Below are 17,128 nucleotides of genomic sequence, written 5' to 3'. Positions count from 1 at the left end.
GAAAAGCGTTCTATAACCGTTTGTTATAAAATCGGTATGGTTAGAAAGATGTTGTAAAAGTAGAATACAATGATCTACACAATTAATATGCCACGAAATTGCGTGGTTTTCGTTTAACCTTGTCGACAAACATGGTCGGCCATTTATGGGAGTCAAAAATTTGACTCCTGTAAATGGCCGACCGTGTTACTGTTAGTTCACGACCCGTGCAATTTTGAGTGATACTTGTGTGGATCACTATATTCTACTTTTAAAACATTGAACTGACCATATGCATTTCATAACAAACGTTTACAAACGCTTATCATAGACCAACTCGTCCGATCCAAGGCAAGTAAGGGTGTTCCTTTAAGGAGAGGCAAAGAGTTACTCATTTTAGGAGAGGCAAAGAGTTACTCATTAGGTGAGGCTGAGAGTAACTCATTTTAGGTGAGACAGAGAGTTACTCATTTAGGGAGAGGCTAAAGAGGTAATTTTAGGAGAGGCAAAGAGTTACTCAATAGGTGAGGCTGAGACAGAGAGTTCCTCATTTAAGGAGAGGCTAAAGAGGTAATTTTAGGAGAGGCAAAGAGTTACTCAATAGGTGAGGCTGAGACAGAGAGTTCCTCATTTAAGGAGAGGCTAAAGAGGTAATTTTAGGAGAGGCAAAGAGTTACTCAATAGGTGAGGCTGAGACAGAGAGTTCCTCATTTAAGGAGAGGCGAAGAGGTAATTTTAGGTGAGACAAAGAGTGACTCATTTAAAGAGAGGTTAAGACCTACTCATTTTAGGAGAGGCAAAGTGATACTCATTTTAGGAAAGGTAAAGATACTTATAATGCTCAAGAAAATATCAATATTAAACATTTTGAGAATTTCTCAGACTTTTTATAGTGAATGTAGGAAATTAATTATCAGAAGAAATAAGTTGAGAAGCATAAATGAAACTTAATTCCAGTAATAATGCAATGATATGTAGCTTGTGCTCTCAATCTTTCAACCTATGAGTGTTTAATATCCCCATGGCTGTGTCACCATAAAACCACAAGCTCAGTTACACAGAGATGCACACAAGTAATATTATTATTTTTTATTATAGTACCTAGTTATATACTCATTTTTTATTTATTGTGATCACTCTGTTAAATAATTTAAGTAACGTGATGGTCGCATAGTGTCAGACAGAGGGTGAGAGACAATCCATCAATCCAGAGTGGACTGACTTCCATTACCCTTTATGTTTAACTAGTGGGTTTATTTCACTTATTTATTTTATATCACCCATCCAACAATTAGCCCCAATAGGAGGTGCGATTGTCTACGCTAACTGTGTACAAGTAAGTGAATAAAGCCTAGTATTAACGTTTAAAATCCTTGCTAACCTGTGAAATACGCTTGACGTAAGTACAGAATTCCCTGCTTCTGCTTAAAAACACTGGACACTATTGGTAATTGTCAAAAACTAGCCTTCACAGTTGGTGTATCCTAACATATGCATAAAATAACAAACCAGTGAACATTTGAGCTCAATCGGTCGTCAAAGTTGCGAGATAATAATGAAAGAAAAAACACCCCTGTCACACGAAGTTGTGTGCTTTCCGATGCTTGATTTCGAGACCTCAAATTCTAAATCTGAGGTCTCAAAATCAAATTTGTGGAAAATTACTTCTTTCTCGAAAACTACATTACTTCAGAGGGAGCCTTTTCTCACAATGTTTTAAACTATCAACCTCTCCCCAATAAGCCCGGTTCATACTTCCTGCGAATGCGAATGCGAAGCGAACGTTGGCGTCACAAAATTTGCAACGAATTTCGCAGCAGTTCAGCTCTGCTCAACTCACTTGCGAAAACCGCTGCGAAAGGATAGTTGTGACGTCAAACTCACATCATATTGCCTTCGCATTCGCATTCGCAGGAAATATGAACCGGGCTTAACTCGTTACCAAGAAAGGTTTTGTGCTAATAATTATTTTGAGTACCATGAAATTGAGCCTAGGTCCGGTGCTGGTCTGAGATTTTGTGTAATTTCTGAGTCTTTTTTTATGTTGTTAATATTATTGTTGTGCCATTGTTTATAACAGATTGGTTGTTTGATGGGCTTCACATGGGTCTTCTCATTCGCAGCAGCCTTCAGTCATCTCGAGGCTCTATGGTACTTTGTTATCATCTTAAACTCCTTACAAGGCGTCTTCATTTTCTTCTCATTCATGTGTAATGAGCGCGTCTACAAGCTCTGGTGTAAGAAACTGAGCCGAGAGGGAGGCAGAGATGGGCGGGGCAAACTGAAAAGGGGGCAGAGTGATGAAGCAGGAACACAATCTACATCACTGACTCTCAAGAAGACAAATACTATTAAGGAAAGGTTGGGTAGTAAGAGCTTGCTGGAGACAAAAAAAGTTCACGAAAAAAGTTCAGAATAAATTTCTTGCTACCCAAAATTGCTGGACAAAATTTTCTCTTGAAGAACCTACAACACTCAACTGACTGTCACAAGATTCAAAATTTACAACCTTTAGTGATATTACTTCTTATCAACAAGAAAAATACTTTTGACCAAAGTAAGAACCTAAATATTCCACGGTAGTAAGAACCTAAATACTCCATGGTAGTAAGAACCTAACCAGGGTAGTATGAACCTAAATACTCGACGGTAGTAACAACCTTACCCAACCACGGTAGTAAGAACTTAAATGTTCCATGGTATTAAAAACCTTACCAAGTAATAAGAACTTAAATATTCCATGGCATGCATGGTAGTAAGAACTTAACCACATAAGAACCTTCATATTCCCAGTAGAAAGAACCTACATGTAACCAAATAGTAAGAACCTAAATATTCCACGGTAGTAAGAACCTACCCACCTCAGGTTGTAAGAACCTAACCACCACAGGTAGTAAGAACCTAACCACGGTAGTAAGAACTTAATATTCCTCGGAGGTAAGAACCTAACCAGGGTAGAAAGAACCTTAAAATTCCACTGTAGTGAGAACCTAACCACGGTAGTAAGAACCTTAATATTCCACTGAAGTATGAACCTAACCACGGTAGTAAGAACCTACGTAAATGTAACCACAGGAGTAAGAACCTTAATATTCCCAAGAGAAAGATCCTAAATACTCCACGATAGTAAGAACCTATACTCCACTGTCTACAAAATAGTGATATCATGTGGTAAATGCATCTACACAGTGCACAGTCAACCCTCCTATTGTCTGACCATTCAAGATCAAGTCCACTGTGGTTTTGAATGATTGATGCTAAATGCCAGCCTACAAAAGTACAAACTCAACCCTCCTACTTTTGACCATTCAATACTAAAAAAAAACTATGCCACCCTGAAGTGCAAGTCCAGCCTTAGTCACATTAAACCAAAACAGCTACAACCGCCAAAACGCACCCTGTAATATTTTTGTTACCATTTGGTGAACTCAACTACATGTTGACATGTACGGTGTCATACAGTTACGGTGTCCCACAGTTAGTTGTATCTGTTGTGTGCAACCGTACACAACTGGTGCAGTTTAATAGCGTTAATAAAGGCACTGGACACGTTTGGTATTTGTCAAAGACCAGTGTTCTCACTTGGCGTATACCAACAAATATGCATAAATAACAAATCTGTGAAAATTTTGATTTAATTGGCCAGCAAAGTGGCAAGATAATAATGAAAGAAAAAACCCTTTGTTGCGCAAATTTGTGAGCTTTCAGTGCATAATAAAAGAACTCAGTTGAAGTCTTTTATTATTTGAGTGAGAAATTACCTCTTTCTCAAAAACTATGTCACTTCAGAGGGAGCTGTTTATACTTAATCTACAGCTCTCCTTTGCTCGTTACCAAGTAACTTTCTATGCTAACAATTATTTTGAGGAATTACCAAACCTGTCCAGTGCCATTAAAGATGGGTGATCAATTTCACCAACACGTTGATATGATGTGACAAAATAAGAATGAAAACATACCTGGTTTTGTTGTACAATCATTTGTAGAGTTTCAGCTTCTTGAAATATTTCTGAATCTGCTCTTTAGGATACGGCTTGACGGCTAGGCACGTTGCATAATTCTCTGGTTGCTCTATCCATAGTTTGTGATCAATCTCGGAAGATGTCAATTCAGCTGACAGTTTCCTTAAAGTCTCTTCATTCTTTGCCTACAATAAAAATGTAAATCATCAACAAACTGTACATAACAACAATTATTTAAAAACTATTTAAAAATTGACCAAGTCAGTTTCCCTTTTGATAGCCAATCAGCGTTGATTTTTAGTGTTTCCCTCCCAGGGTAGTGACGCGAGGTATTGTACATGCAGTGGCTGTGCCGATTGACCAGTAGGGGGCGCCAGCACGACTCCCCATCGGAGCACTGCTGGCGGCCCTTGCAGGCCGAGTGGGGAACGAGCAGGCCAGAGAGGGCGGTCTCTGCTAGGGAGTTTTCGCCTTGTGTAAAAAGCAAGTTTTTGTCAGTTAGAATAAAGCTCCACGACAAGGACAGAAAACCAGTGAATTGCTTGCTTGAGTCTTTACTGTAAAGACTGTGTGTATCGCAACCCCCGGTCAACGCTGCAGTATCGATACAGCACGCTGACCATTGTAGCGAGGCTGAAACGAACCAAATATGACCAAGCAACGCTATGTAGTCTGAGGATATCAAATATCAAATTGAGCATTTACTAAAGACTGAACAAGGTGTCAGACTCCATTCAAGTCTAACTTGTAAATGGCTTATTGCTGTGCATGTCTGTGCAGTGATCAATCCTGCGTTTATTCATCTTTATTACCATAATTTTTAAATAGTTTTCTTGCCATGTATAGATGTAAGTTTTCTCTTTGTTTGATGTTGTGTTGTTGCAAAGCGCCTGTGAACATTTTTGCAATGAATTAGGCGCTATATAAATATGTTTTATTATTTATTACTATTATTGTTCATCCTATTATTGCTGGTTGCACTGTTGAATGTTTAATAAGCTATAACAAATAAATTCATAAAGTTATGCAAATAAAGGTTTATTTACATAATGGTAAGATCATATTAGGGATGGCATTTGACAGTGGGTCCTGGAGCCTGGGTTCCTCTTGGTTGGATACAGAACCTCCAAGATCTTATATTCCAAGAGGTTAAAGGGATGCTGCAGTGAATTCAAATAAAACAGTTAATTTTGCTGTCATTTATTTCTGATTTATGTATTGAATATCAATAAAATGTGTTTTGTTTATTCCCGATATATCTGACTTGCATAATTAGCGAATAAGTCATGACCCCCCTCCCCTCCCCCCCGCCTTTTGTGGATTGTTACCACCCCTACCATCGACGTCACGTCGGGAATTCAAACATATCGTCGGCAAAAAGAGTCTGGTCCCTAACCACACAGTGCACACGTCTCTATATGCACACAGCCAGGGGGCCCGACGGCTCTTTTAAAATACTTGCGCATTTAATAAAAAATATAAAGAAATGTTTCAGGTTTAAAAAGTCATGTTTAATCGTTTAAATGAATAAAAAAAACACTGCAGCCACCCTTTAAAGGCAGAGTCACACTGCAGCGATAACGAAAACGATAACGATCAAACGCAAAGAGAACGCATTCTACTGGCTGAAATGCTCCACGCAGAATACGCCCACGCTTATTCAACCAATCGAGGGCAAGCATTGTTAACATTCTCGTTTTCGTTCTCGTTATCGAGACTAGTGTGACCGGGCCTTTACAGACTCAGTGCATTAATAGAAAAACAGAACTACAGGCTGGGACAGGTACATGTATAATAGAAAGAGTGGTTTGTATAGAAATCTTTGCAAGGGTTTCAAGGTGTTGTGGCGCCATCTCCAGCCAACCATGCCAGAAAACACCGGGGCAATCCCGTTCTTTTGATAAAAGTGTAAGCTGTTTTTTTTTAATGAGTTTTGCACAACACACCTGACCTTCAGCTTTAAGTCCAACCCATGCCTGTGTGGGCATGATTTAGGGTTGAACAAAGAAAAGTTGCCAAGTGTGAAATTTGAACCAAGGACCTCCGGATTAACGTGCCAGTGCTCTAGCAACTGAGCTGTCTACATGTAGCCCTTTTTGGCAATCACACTATTGTCCGAATGAAGGATGTGACTGCTAGGTCCACATATAAAAATTTGGCTGAATCACTGGTCTAATCTTATCTTCATATCAAAGTTCAAACCAATTGTTGTGGAGTGACACAGAAGGGGAAGAATGATGAATGAGTGGATTGGGGCCACACTATAAGTTGTAAAAGTTAATCGTGCAATATAAAATTTGTTTATACTTTTAACATTGCGCATTTCTCCTGTTAGAGACTACTTTCATCTGTAGCTTTGTTGTTATCATATTTTATATAGAACTTTCAAGAACCATTTCAACTCTGCAACTTTAAACATTCAACTTAATCAAAAAGGCAAAAATAATTTGTGGATTCAAAGAGGTTACCTATTTTTAAAGGCACTGGACACTACTATTGGTTATTACTCAAAATAATTGTTGACATACAAACTTACTTGGTAACGAGCAATGGAGAGCTTTTGATAGGATAAAAAATTGTGAGAAATGGCTCCCTCTGAAGTAACGTAGTTTTTGAGGAAGAATTAATTTCTCACTAAAATATTTGAATTTGAATTCTAGACCTCAGCTGAGGTCTCCAATTCAAACTTGTGCGACAAGGGTGTTTTTTCTTTCACTATACTCCTACATGTACAACTTCGAGAACCGATTGAGTTCAAATTTTCACAGGTTTGTTATTTTTATGCATACACATGTAGGCCTACACGTTGAGATACACCCAGTGAGAAGACTGGTCATTGACATACCAAAGGTGTCATTCAAGCAGCCGATTTCACAAAACGCTAGGATTAATCCTATCTCGAGTTATGACGAGTAACTAGCCCTAACTTAGAATTAATCTCAGGGTTTGCAAGTTAAAGTGCAAGGCTGGGACTTGTCCTAAGTCCTAAGATTAATCTGAAGTTAGAAAGAATTTGGTGAAATCAATGGCAGTGTCTTTAAAATAATATGGCAATACTCACATTTTGTATTATATGTGGCATGTTGAAAGTAACTAGGCCTAAGTGTTTATGAATAGTTTTGGTAAAAAAGGAAATGTTTTAAGCTTATTTGTTGTTATCATTCTGTATTAATTTTTAATTGATGTTGTAGAGATTTTAATTGTAAAAAGATGGAAAGCTAAAGGATTATTACAGAATTGGTAAGAAAACAAATTATGAAGGTCACAGATCTTCACGGTCTAATGATGATGGAATATTTCTGTCTGAAATGTCATGCTGAGAAATAAGTAAAATGAATTTCCTGATTGGAGTTTATCACTCAATTTTTTTAATTGATGTCATTCAAAATGTGAAATCTGTTTTTCACTATTTTCTCGCGACCCAGATGGCCGATCGGTCTCGAACTTCTACAGGTTTGTCAGTTTATGTAAAAGTGCTTACACTTACCATCAATTAATAGCAAAAACCAATTCTGTAATAAAATGTTCCTTTAATTAAGACTGATGAACAATATACATGTAGAACCAATATCTTATATTCAATAGCAGTCTAAATGCCATAGAGTTATTATAAGAACTAGAGGGCGCACTGGTAATGCTATGCTGCTTGCACAAACGAGACGGGACCGATAGATGACAAGCGCGCCATTCTGTACTCGCGTTGAATATGAAATACACGTTTGAGTTTTTTTTATTGAACGCTCACGCGATGCTGTTTGGTCAACTTACAAAATGGCCGCACACACACAGGCTGTGAGATGGCTGTTTTGTCAACTTAGAAAATGGCCGCCAGCGCGCATGCCGGGGCGCGTATATCGGCTAGTGCGCCCTCTAGTTCTTATATATAACTCTATGCTAAATGCTTACCTCTAACACCACTTTGTGCATATTGTCCAAGTCTGCTGTATACTGAATCACATTTTCATCATTACGGAATAAATGTAAGGCGGCTGTACAAGCATGACATGCCTAGAAATCAAAAGTAAATATCAAAGGATTGTTATTATTTAACTGCCAAGTTTATTTGTGGTGACTAATGTTAGCAAAGCCCAATTTCATGAAGCCTATCAGCAAAAAAAACTTTCTAAGCACAAAACTCAAGAAAGTAATGAGTGGTACACATCGGTATATATGGGTTAAACCAAAATGAATAATTTCATATCTTGATGCAAATTTAACATCGTTGCAGTACACACTGCTAAAACACAGGATTCAAACTGACTCTAAACCAGGCCTGATACTTCACGGAGGCAACGAAGGCGATTGCCTCCGTGTCCCCTGGTCATTGCCTTGGTGCCCTTGAAATGCTCCAGTACAAATTTGCAATTTCATCATAGGGTGTCCTTTACCAAGAAGAAAATGCCTTGGTGCCCTTGCCCTTTCAAAAACGAAGCATACAGCCCTGCTAAACAATATGTTTTTGTTCTTGCAATAAAAATAACTTTGCTGATTAGTTGGGGCATAGAGAAATGGGTTCTGTCCTTGCTCTTAGTAGGCAGATCACACTATTTTTCAAAGTTCTGCCAATGCCTTCAAAGTTTGTCTCATATGATTTAGCTTGATAAAAGAAACAAAGAACTGAAAAGCAAATTGAAATCCGACATTCGATTCTCTTTTTATGCAAATTTTTGTTTATTGTTTAAAGCACCTGTTTTAACCATTTACGGGCAAAAAGTGGAAAATGCTTTCTTTTCAGTTTTTCCTTTAAGTTTTCATTGTTTTTTCTCAATTTTAAACCCTGTTAGTGTTTCTTTTCTTATAGTACACAGGTCAAACCTACTTGCAAAAGAGAAATGGAGGTTCTATTACATTGAATTTTTTTTTTTACGGTCACCAAAAATGGCACATTATCCAAAATTCCATAACGGGAAACCCCAAAATGTTCCAAAAATGACTAAGTCCAGCTAATTAAATATGCGTGAGGCTCTCCTGGGGTAACTAAAGTAGTTACAGCTATGAAACTTGGCACAATTCTTGTTTGTGTATAGACATTTCTTTTAAAGTGTATATTTCAAAGTTTTACACGCCATTATGCAAATTAGCCTAATTAATTATTCATTTTGTACGCAAAATTACCTAATTTAATATGCGTGAGACTCTCCTGGGATAACTAAAGCAGTTACAGCTATGAAACTTGGCACAATTCTTGTTTGTGTATAGACATTCATTTTAAAGTGTATATTTCAAAGTTTTACACGCCATTATGCAAATAAGCCTAATTTATTATTCATTTTGTACGCAAAATTACCTTATTAAAAATGCGTGAGACTCTCCTGGGTTAACGCAAGCACCTACAACCATGAAACTTGGCACAATGAAAGTTTGTTATTTTACAGTACATTGTAGTTATTTACATGGTTTCATACATCATTCTGAGAATTCCACACAACTGCAAACCAGACCATTATACTGGTGCATCTCATACAGAGAATGAGAAACGTCAACAATTTTGCAAATTCAGGCACTTTTTGGAGGAGGTCTACTGTGGTGTGGGTTCGTTTTGATTTGGCTACATGTCGTTGTACTTTTTGGAGTAGTCCATTTAAGTTGGTACTGGTAGGCAAGTTGAGGTTGAGGGCAGAAAATATTGGTGGGAAATCATGTTTGTAGCTTTTGGTGGTCGAGTGCTCAATACGATATCTGATTGTCTCCAACAATGCTGTGGTCAGAATTCCATTCCAATGATCTGGTGAAAAGAAAAAAAAAAAAAAATAATAATAATAATAAAAAATAAATTACATTTTTTGTTTGGGGCATATTTTCTCTTTTCGTGACAGTTAAAAATAGTGAGTGAAAGAGGCACATTCAAAAGGGTTAAATTAATTTTGTTAGGAATATGTAGCCACTTTCCATCACAGAGCTTTATCAATCCATAGAGCAATAAACTAGACTCCATGATCAATCTGAATCAAAACTTTGCAAAATGTAAACAAGCCGACAAACTATTCCCACGACCATACGGAGTACCAGCAATAAATGGAACAGCCTTGATCAAGACAATAGCGACATCCGATTGGTCAACCGCTTGATAAATGTGTCACGTGACATTTTTTTAGACGTTACGTTCACTGTACACCCGCCCTGAATTACTTATTTCTCTTAACTTTCCGAAATTTACTCTCTGATTTTACACAACAAATCTACACAGAGGGTAATTTTATAACGATATTATTAAAATATATTATCTTGAAAATAGAGGAAAGTGTTTATTTCTTACCTGGAACGCTGTATTCCGTAAGCAACAGGTCAATTTCGTCTGATGTCCAGCCAGAGATATGATCAACTTCGCACGCGAACGCTTGGTCATTGAACTCAACTGCTGCCGGAGGCTCTGAATTGACAAAACAAACATGTCCTATTTTAGAGCGCTATTACTGAGTGCAACGGATAACGAAATTCAACAATCTGCACATCATAACAAACTTTAGAATGTCTATTTTCATATTCTAATATAGAAGTATTCATATTTGAGATATATAGGGAAAAAACGGGTGGCTTACCTGCTCGCCGTTTCCCGCTTCTACTGGCCGCCATTTTGGAAATTTCGAGAACGTACGCATCAAGAGTAGAGTTTCCCCATCCTAAAAATAGCTTCACAGGGTCCCTACGTCACCGACTCACTCCGGAATCGTCCATTATAGAAGAGAATAGGGGGGATTAAGCTGCGAGGTGGTATTTTTTCCCCTCCCACGCGCCGTCGCTGCGCGCCGGACCGACAAACTAAGTAACCCAAAACTACTGTAAAATCTATATTTCTTTACCAATTTGGATCAAATGAGCAGACAAACACAGGGGAAGTCTATATTTTTTAGTAATGTAATTGTTTTCTTTATTGAATTATCCAATTCTCCCTTAAACGACTTTGATCTGTACCAATCTTTTCACATTCGACCGTGCCGACCGTTGTACGTGTGAGAATATGCATGGTCGGCTGAAATGTTTACGCGCAGAGTGATCTGCCTACTCTTAGGTTGGGTTGGTCATTTAAAAAAAAATGACTATGCCATTGTGATGGCAACATTTTCCCCAATTGCTCAAAATAAACTTAAAACGTATAGACCTTACAGATGCCAAGTTCAGAGACCAGCTAGGCGTGAGTGTTTTCAGAACCCACACCCCCTCCCTTAAAACAAAATAACTCTTTTGGGGGGGGGGGGGATATAACAGAATCGCTGCCCGATTTTTTTATAATTAATTTTAACAATTTGTAGAAATGTATTTATGCATCTCCAGTAATTTCCAAACTCACAAGAGGTACGCAGGATAACTATTTGCATTAAACCTTTGGTATCGAGTAATGAGAAGAAAAGGCTCCTTCTGAAGTAACGTAGTTTTCAAGAAAAGTCATTTTCAACTAATTTTATTTTGAGACCTCAGAATTAGATTTGGAGGTCTTGAAATCAAGCATCTGAAAGCGCACAGCTTCGAGTGACAAGGGTGTGTTTTCTTTCATTGTTTTCGCGCAACTTCGACCACCAATTGAACTCAAATTTTCACAGGTTTGTTATTTTATGCATGTTGAGATACACCAAGTGAAAAGACTGGTCTTTGACAATATTACCAATAGTGTCTTTTAAAAAAAAAATTATTTGTCTCTACTTTATCAGAATTTTATTAAAACCTGGTAATCATTGCTCTCACAAAAAAAAACTTTGACAGCCTGCCTGCCTTCGCTGTATTTGAAATGTTCTCATTTCCCCCCCCCCCCCCAAAAAAAAAACCCCACAAAAACAAACCTTCCAAACCTCGATTACAGGTCAAGAGAGGGCGGTATTCATTAATAACGGTGACCCCGGTTTTGTATTTAAAAAAAAAGGGTGGATGACTCTTTTTGGTGTGTGAAAGATTAAAATAAAAGTATGCCTTTTTCAAAAGGGTAGTGAAGAAGAAATTTGTATTGACCAACAAGAGCGATTTGAAGCTCAGACAGCATGTAAAGATGTAGGGTCGAAGTAACATTAATTTGAAAAACCTCTTTGTTGCGTGCCGCTGATGTCATGAATGATGAGATAGGTCTAGTCTAGCCCCACTTGTGTGGCCAAGGCTATTAGCTGAATCCTGCTAGCCTTGGCTCAGCCATATATAGAGCTAGGAGTTCTAGTCTATGGCTCAGCTAGCCTTGGCCACACAAGTGGGGCTAGGTCTACTCTAGTCTACACAAAAGTATTTCGAGTTCGACTGCTGCCGTGCATAGGATAGTCAAACACACGTTGTCAGTCACTAAATAAACTAACTTTGAACTTGGAAAACTCCGAAAACTTTGTCTATATTATTTATAGAACATTACCTGTGCAATTACAGCTCCAGTAGGCCACTTTAATGTTTGTAAAAGATCTCCTCGAACAACAACATATTGCACGTGCGGACGAACTGTCAGGGCGGCCATTGTAAAGTGCGCCCTCCATAGTTATCACAATTTTACTCACTTCTACTGCGCATGATCAATAGATTCGTAATGTCGTCTGCTGACAAAACTGCTTTTTCCGGTGTTAAAGTCAAAATATAGCCCATAAAAAAGGTAAGTGATGTTTTATAGAGGTGTGATGATACTCCTAAAACCACGTTATTATAAGTTCTGCTAAAAAATATTGGTTTATAACGCTGGATTATTGATATTTTTACCATTTTGTTTACAAATCTTCCACCAGTGCAAACGCTAACGGTTGTATTGTTTGCGCGCAAAAGAAATGTGCGCAAATTTGAAATATGTCCGCGCAAGTCATTTGGTTATGCATATTTGTGGTGCAAGATTCAAACTTGCCTGTGCAAGTTTCGAAATCCCGCAGGTTTGAATTTTGCGCTCAATATAGTGTTTACAATAACAATTATAAAACTTTATTTGTTTTACTTTTTTAACAACTTCTCATAGAAATTCTTCGATAGATTGCAATATTTGTGGCTGAAATGAATGACCTGAAATCTCTGAATCGACTTACCAAAGGTAAGAACAAACTAGTTTGTATGGGAATGACGGATGTAGTAGTGCTTGTTTTTATTAAATTTATAAATATATTATTATTAAGCAAATGTTTGTTACTTTTTATTTACAAATTTAAAGCAAATGTTTGTTACTTTTTATTTACAAATTTTAGTCTTTAAACTTTTAACTTCGAAAACTTATAATTTACATGAACTGAAGTTTTGCAAAACTATGTATTGTTTTACAACTTGTATTTCGCTATTTGTTTTGATCTTTGGGTAAAATGAGATGAATTAACTTGAGTTGAACAAATAAAAGAAACAATCTGACAAATTGATCACACAATCCATCCTTGATCAAGATATTTTTTTCTTTTTCGTTTATAATAAATTAATTCTAATAATAATATAGCTCTAGCTGTGTGTGTTCCCTAAGTAGTGTTCAGTCACAAGTTGCTTTGAGTTTACGTTTACGTTTGTATCAGTGATTGCATTAGGGTGATAACATAACTCTCCTCTGCTGGCTGGCCGTCGGGAGGAGGGTTACGTTATCGCAACTAATGAACTATGATTGCATGACTTGCAATCACAAGATGATTGATACTTAATTGTCTGTTTCAATATTGAGTCATAACTTGTATGTCATTAATTTTATTCACTGATACATGTATGGTGTTTTATTAAAAGGCACTTTGCACAGCCTGCAGCAACTGGAAAACATTACCCATGATACATTGGATGAGAGAGAGATTGTAGCTAAGCAGCAACGACAGCTCGATGCGTTACATAAAACGCTACAGCAGCTAGTACAGCAGCATGATAGGTTGACATACAAACTCAAGCATGGCCCATGCCAGGTAAGGTAACAGCTGCAGTTGACGTCAATAATAATGTGGTGTGTTGTTGCTGAGCGGATCAGAACATCGGACTCTGATGTTTCTGATCAGCGGAGTGTGGGTTCGAGGTCCCGGTCATGACACTTGTTTCCTTAATCAAGCAATTAACCATGATGCTTCGGCCTTCGGATTGGGCCTTTGGATTGGACTTGTGTGTTATGCACTTTCTGAAAAGAGAAGGGGTTCGCCCCGGTGTTCCTGGTTTGATTGGCTGCAGATTGCACCACAGCACCTTCCATAGTGCTATTGCAACAGAATTGGTTTCATACTTCAAGCTCCACAATACCTTGCAGGAAAATGCTAAATGTTGAAGCGCCTTGAGTGTCACTGAGTGATGGGTATGACTCATGAGCGCTATATAAAAAGCACAATTATTAATATTTTCAACCTAATACAAGTCTTGGCTGCACAATCGAAAAGCCTCTACAGGTAGCTTTGTTTTAAAGAACTAACAGGTTTCCTTTTAAAAATATTATGGACAACTTCTACCACCAATGTGGTTGTGTTTCGGCCGAGCCGCTAAGCACACTGGACTCAAGCTCAGGGGCCAATTTCATAGAGCCGTTTAAGCGAATAATTTGCTTTAAAAGCACGAAAATAGCTTGCTTGTTTTACATGTAACTGGCCCAAATTTAATGCCATATATACCATGTATACATTGCTTGTGACTGGTATTTAACTGTGTTTACTTACATGCAGTATAACATTTGAGTGGAGTCTTTGCCGATAATCTGATTTTACTAAGCATGGATTTTTGTGCTTAAGCAGCTCTATGAAATTGGCCCCTGGTGTTTCTGATCAAGCCGATTCTCTGCTTACAGTAAGCAGAGCCATGAAATTTTGCCCAGATGTCAAACAGTTATTTTTAATCATTTTGTGTGATTATTGCTTTAAGGTGTTGAATGAACTACTCTGTAATGAAGATGGTACTATCGAGGTGACGACAGAAGCCCAACACGCTGCTGCTACTAGCTCAGTGGCTTTTGCTAAGAGACTAAAAGCGCTGGAGTTTGTTCAAGCATATAGACTGTCAGGTAACTATCAATGATTTAATTTACAATTAATTGATAGAGCTACAATTCTTTATTTTTATGCCAGGAATGAAGTGCTTTGGCAATTTTCCCCGATGCTTGCAGTCAGCTAGAAAATACAAGGCCCACCGACTAACATACATTATAATAAGTAAGGTTTGCACTGACACCATGTAAAAATCTCTTTTGTGCACAGTGGTGGCTCTGTATGCTTCGTTTTCGAAAGGGCAAGGGCACCAAGGCATTTACCCTTGGTAAAGGGCACCCTATCCCCCATGAGGAAATTGTAAATTTCTACGGTAACATTTCAAAGGCACATTTCAAAGGCACATTTCAATTTGCTTAGTATAAAATTCCTTCCTACCAAATTTTCAAATGGAAATTTGGTTGGTAATCCTGTTTTTATCAAGGCAAAAATTGTCATGCTAAACAAATTGTTGTGCTTAGCAGCTCCATGAAATTGGGCCCTGGAGGCACCGTGGCAATCACCTTCATTGCCTCCATGAAGTATCAGGCCTGGGAAAGTATAGAAAGATAAAGCCAACCCAACCTCACGTTCACTGAGGGATTGTTTTATTAAAAAGGCGCCTGTAATAATATTTCATTGTTTTTTGTACCTTTACAGGTGTAACAGTTACAACCGTAAGTGACAAACGAATTCGTCTGAGATGGGATACATTCTACTCGGCTGAATATTACGAACCTTACTACATGGAACTAGAGTTCAAAGGTCAATTACAAGTCTATCGCCATACCTTACCTTACTTCATGCCGGTAGCGGACATTGCGGAGCGATGGTTGAACGATGATATGAGACACTTTGTTGACGAGATTGGAGACATGCTGAATGCCTTTGTTTCTAGAAGACAACAAGTCAATAAACTAAAGGTAAACATTATTTGTTGTTGGGGCTCGATTTCAGAAAGCTATTGAGCAGAAAATACTGCTTGACAGTTTCTTTGCTAAGCAAAAATTTAGTGGGGAACCAGTCACAACAATGTAATCTTAACATAGTTTTGGCTGGTAACCTGTTTCTGTTTTAAGCAATATTTGTCTGTGCTCAGCCAGGTTTTTTTACCAACTTTCGATACGAAGAACTTGATGTTAAAATGAAATTCTCTTTTTTTCCTTTCTTGATTTCAGCGAGACCATAAAAAATGCATCCACGAGGACATGACCCACAACCAATCATTTAACTGCGTTCAGTTGACATTGTTACCTAGCAACAAACGCACAAGCTCTGTGTACATAGAAATATTCTACGATGACCTTAAAACTGCATTACCAACAAGAGTTCAACTGAAAGATGGTAAGTCAGAACCAAATCTTGAACTGTTCACTACTTACGATATTTAAATTATTGCTTGTGAGAAAGGCATTAAGCAGTTTAGAACAACAATTTGCAAAGCATGGATTTAATAAACAAGATAAAGCATATTTTTGGGATAACCCTTTACACCGATGTGTGTTAGCACTGTATACTCAGTACTTTCCCGAGCTCTGTGAACAAAAAACACAGTTATATTACTTGGGTGGGATTTGAACTGATGACCTTTGCAAATTCTTGAGCAGTGTCTTACTAAGTGTGAACACCACATTGTAAAAAAAGGAATTCACAGAACTGAAAGTACTGAATACACAGTGCTTACACACACCGGTGTAAGGGCAAAACAAAATAATATTCTTTATCCCGGTGCAAATCTAACATCCATTACTTTGTTTTTAAAAAAATTCTATAAAGCTTCATCACGCATTGAAATGTTTTAAAAATATTTTTTGTTTCAGATGATGGAAAGCGTACTGCATCAGAAATGAGACAAATTGAATCGTCATTTCAGAAACATGAGCTCTCCTTGGCATTATCATCAACACTGTGTAGACATTAACAATGTTTGCCTGGTAATTTATCATCAAGAAGGGACAATTTCATATTGCAAGGATACTTCCATTAATAATAAATACTAATCATAGTGGCTTCTGTAGCACTCACATATGATCTGCAACTCTGTGACGCTCAAGGCGCTTCCACATTCAGTTTAACCCCTGTAAGGTATTGTGAAGCTTGAAGTATGAGATCAATAGACCGATCCATTAGGCTCTGCCCAAGGCGCATATGTGAGCAAGAACACAAGAGCCTCTCCAATGCCATTCTCGTAACTCTGTCGCACGCGCCAAGCATACGCGCACGCATGTCGGACTTTATTTTGTCTGACTTTTGGCTGCGAAATGGGTTGTGATTGGTCAATACACAATGGAGCGGAGCTTAATGGATTGGTCTATTCCTTTACATCGCACCTTGTAA

At 37.9% G+C, this 17,128-nt stretch overlaps 4 protein-coding genes across 5 annotated transcripts in view; 2 read left to right on the top strand and 2 right to left on the bottom strand.

Moving 5' to 3' along the window:
- The window catches only part of LOC117305746, a 21,342-nt gene extending 17,755 nt beyond the window's left edge, over positions 1 to 3,587 (top strand). Inside the window, exon 3 of the mRNA XM_033790622.1 lies at positions 2,060 to 3,587. Within this exon, the coding sequence (XP_033646513.1) occupies positions 2,060 to 2,398 (339 nt within the window). The 3' untranslated portion in view covers positions 2,399 to 3,587. The remainder of the gene's footprint in view (positions 1 to 2,059) is intronic.
- Positions 1 to 12,467, bottom strand: part of LOC117305750 (putative peptidyl-tRNA hydrolase PTRHD1) — a 13,038-nt gene extending 571 nt beyond the window's left edge. The window contains exons 1-3 of one of the 2 annotated variants that reach the window (XM_033790627.1): positions 12,268 to 12,467; positions 7,848 to 7,949; positions 3,939 to 4,126 (exon numbers count right to left, since the gene is read on the bottom strand). In XM_033790627.1, the coding sequence (XP_033646518.1) occupies positions 3,956 to 4,126; positions 7,848 to 7,949; positions 12,268 to 12,366 (372 nt within the window). In that variant the 5' untranslated portion in view covers positions 12,367 to 12,467 and the 3' untranslated portion in view covers positions 3,939 to 3,955. Of the gene's footprint in view, positions 1 to 3,806; positions 4,127 to 7,847; positions 7,950 to 12,267 lie in introns of those variants that run through there. The other variant, XM_033790625.1, reaches the window with a different exon arrangement.
- LOC117305749 lies at positions 8,485 to 10,620 on the bottom strand. Its single transcript, XM_033790624.1, has 3 exons — positions 10,481 to 10,620; positions 10,198 to 10,311; positions 8,485 to 9,666 (listed from the first exon to the last, which is right to left on the bottom strand). Exons 1-3 carry the CDS (start codon positions 10,512 to 10,514, stop codon positions 9,341 to 9,343), a joined length of 474 nt encoding a protein of 157 aa, XP_033646515.1. The 5' UTR covers positions 10,515 to 10,620; the 3' UTR covers positions 8,485 to 9,340.
- On the top strand, positions 12,408 to 17,128 carry LOC117305748 (centromere protein O-like). The gene is made up of 7 exons (XM_033790623.1): positions 12,408 to 12,498; positions 12,850 to 12,921; positions 13,587 to 13,756; positions 14,691 to 14,829; positions 15,452 to 15,714; positions 15,970 to 16,135; positions 16,612 to 17,128. Exons 2-7 carry the CDS (start codon positions 12,885 to 12,887, stop codon positions 16,710 to 16,712), a joined length of 876 nt encoding a protein of 291 aa, XP_033646514.1. The 5' UTR covers positions 12,408 to 12,498; positions 12,850 to 12,884; the 3' UTR covers positions 16,713 to 17,128.

The sequence above is a fragment of the Asterias rubens genome, unplaced genomic scaffold (genome assembly GCF_902459465.1).
Source record: "Asterias rubens unplaced genomic scaffold, eAstRub1.3, whole genome shotgun sequence".
Classification (NCBI taxonomy): domain Eukaryota; kingdom Metazoa; phylum Echinodermata; class Asteroidea; order Forcipulatida; family Asteriidae; genus Asterias; species Asterias rubens.
This window is presented reverse-complemented; position numbering and strand designations above follow the sequence as displayed.

Coding starts and splice junctions, on each gene's coding strand:
- LOC117305749 (XM_033790624.1), bottom strand. CDS start 10,514: ATGGCGGCCAGTAGAAGCGGGAAACGGCGAGCAG. Junction 10,312..10,480: donor AAGCGGGAAACGGCGAGCAG/GTAAGCCACCCG, acceptor TTGTCAATTCAG/AGCCTCCGGCAGCAGTTGAG. Junction 9,667..10,197: donor TACGGAATACAGCGTTCCAG/GTAAGAAATAAA, acceptor TCTTTTCACCAG/ATCATTGGAATGGAATTCTG.
- LOC117305748 (XM_033790623.1), top strand. CDS start 12,885: ATGAATGACCTGAAATCTCTGAATCGACTTACCAAAG. Junction 12,922..13,586: donor TCTGAATCGACTTACCAAAG/GTAAGAACAAAC, acceptor TTTTATTAAAAG/GCACTTTGCACAGCCTGCAG. Junction 16,136..16,611: donor AAGAGTTCAACTGAAAGATG/GTAAGTCAGAAC, acceptor TTTTTGTTTCAG/ATGATGGAAAGCGTACTGCA.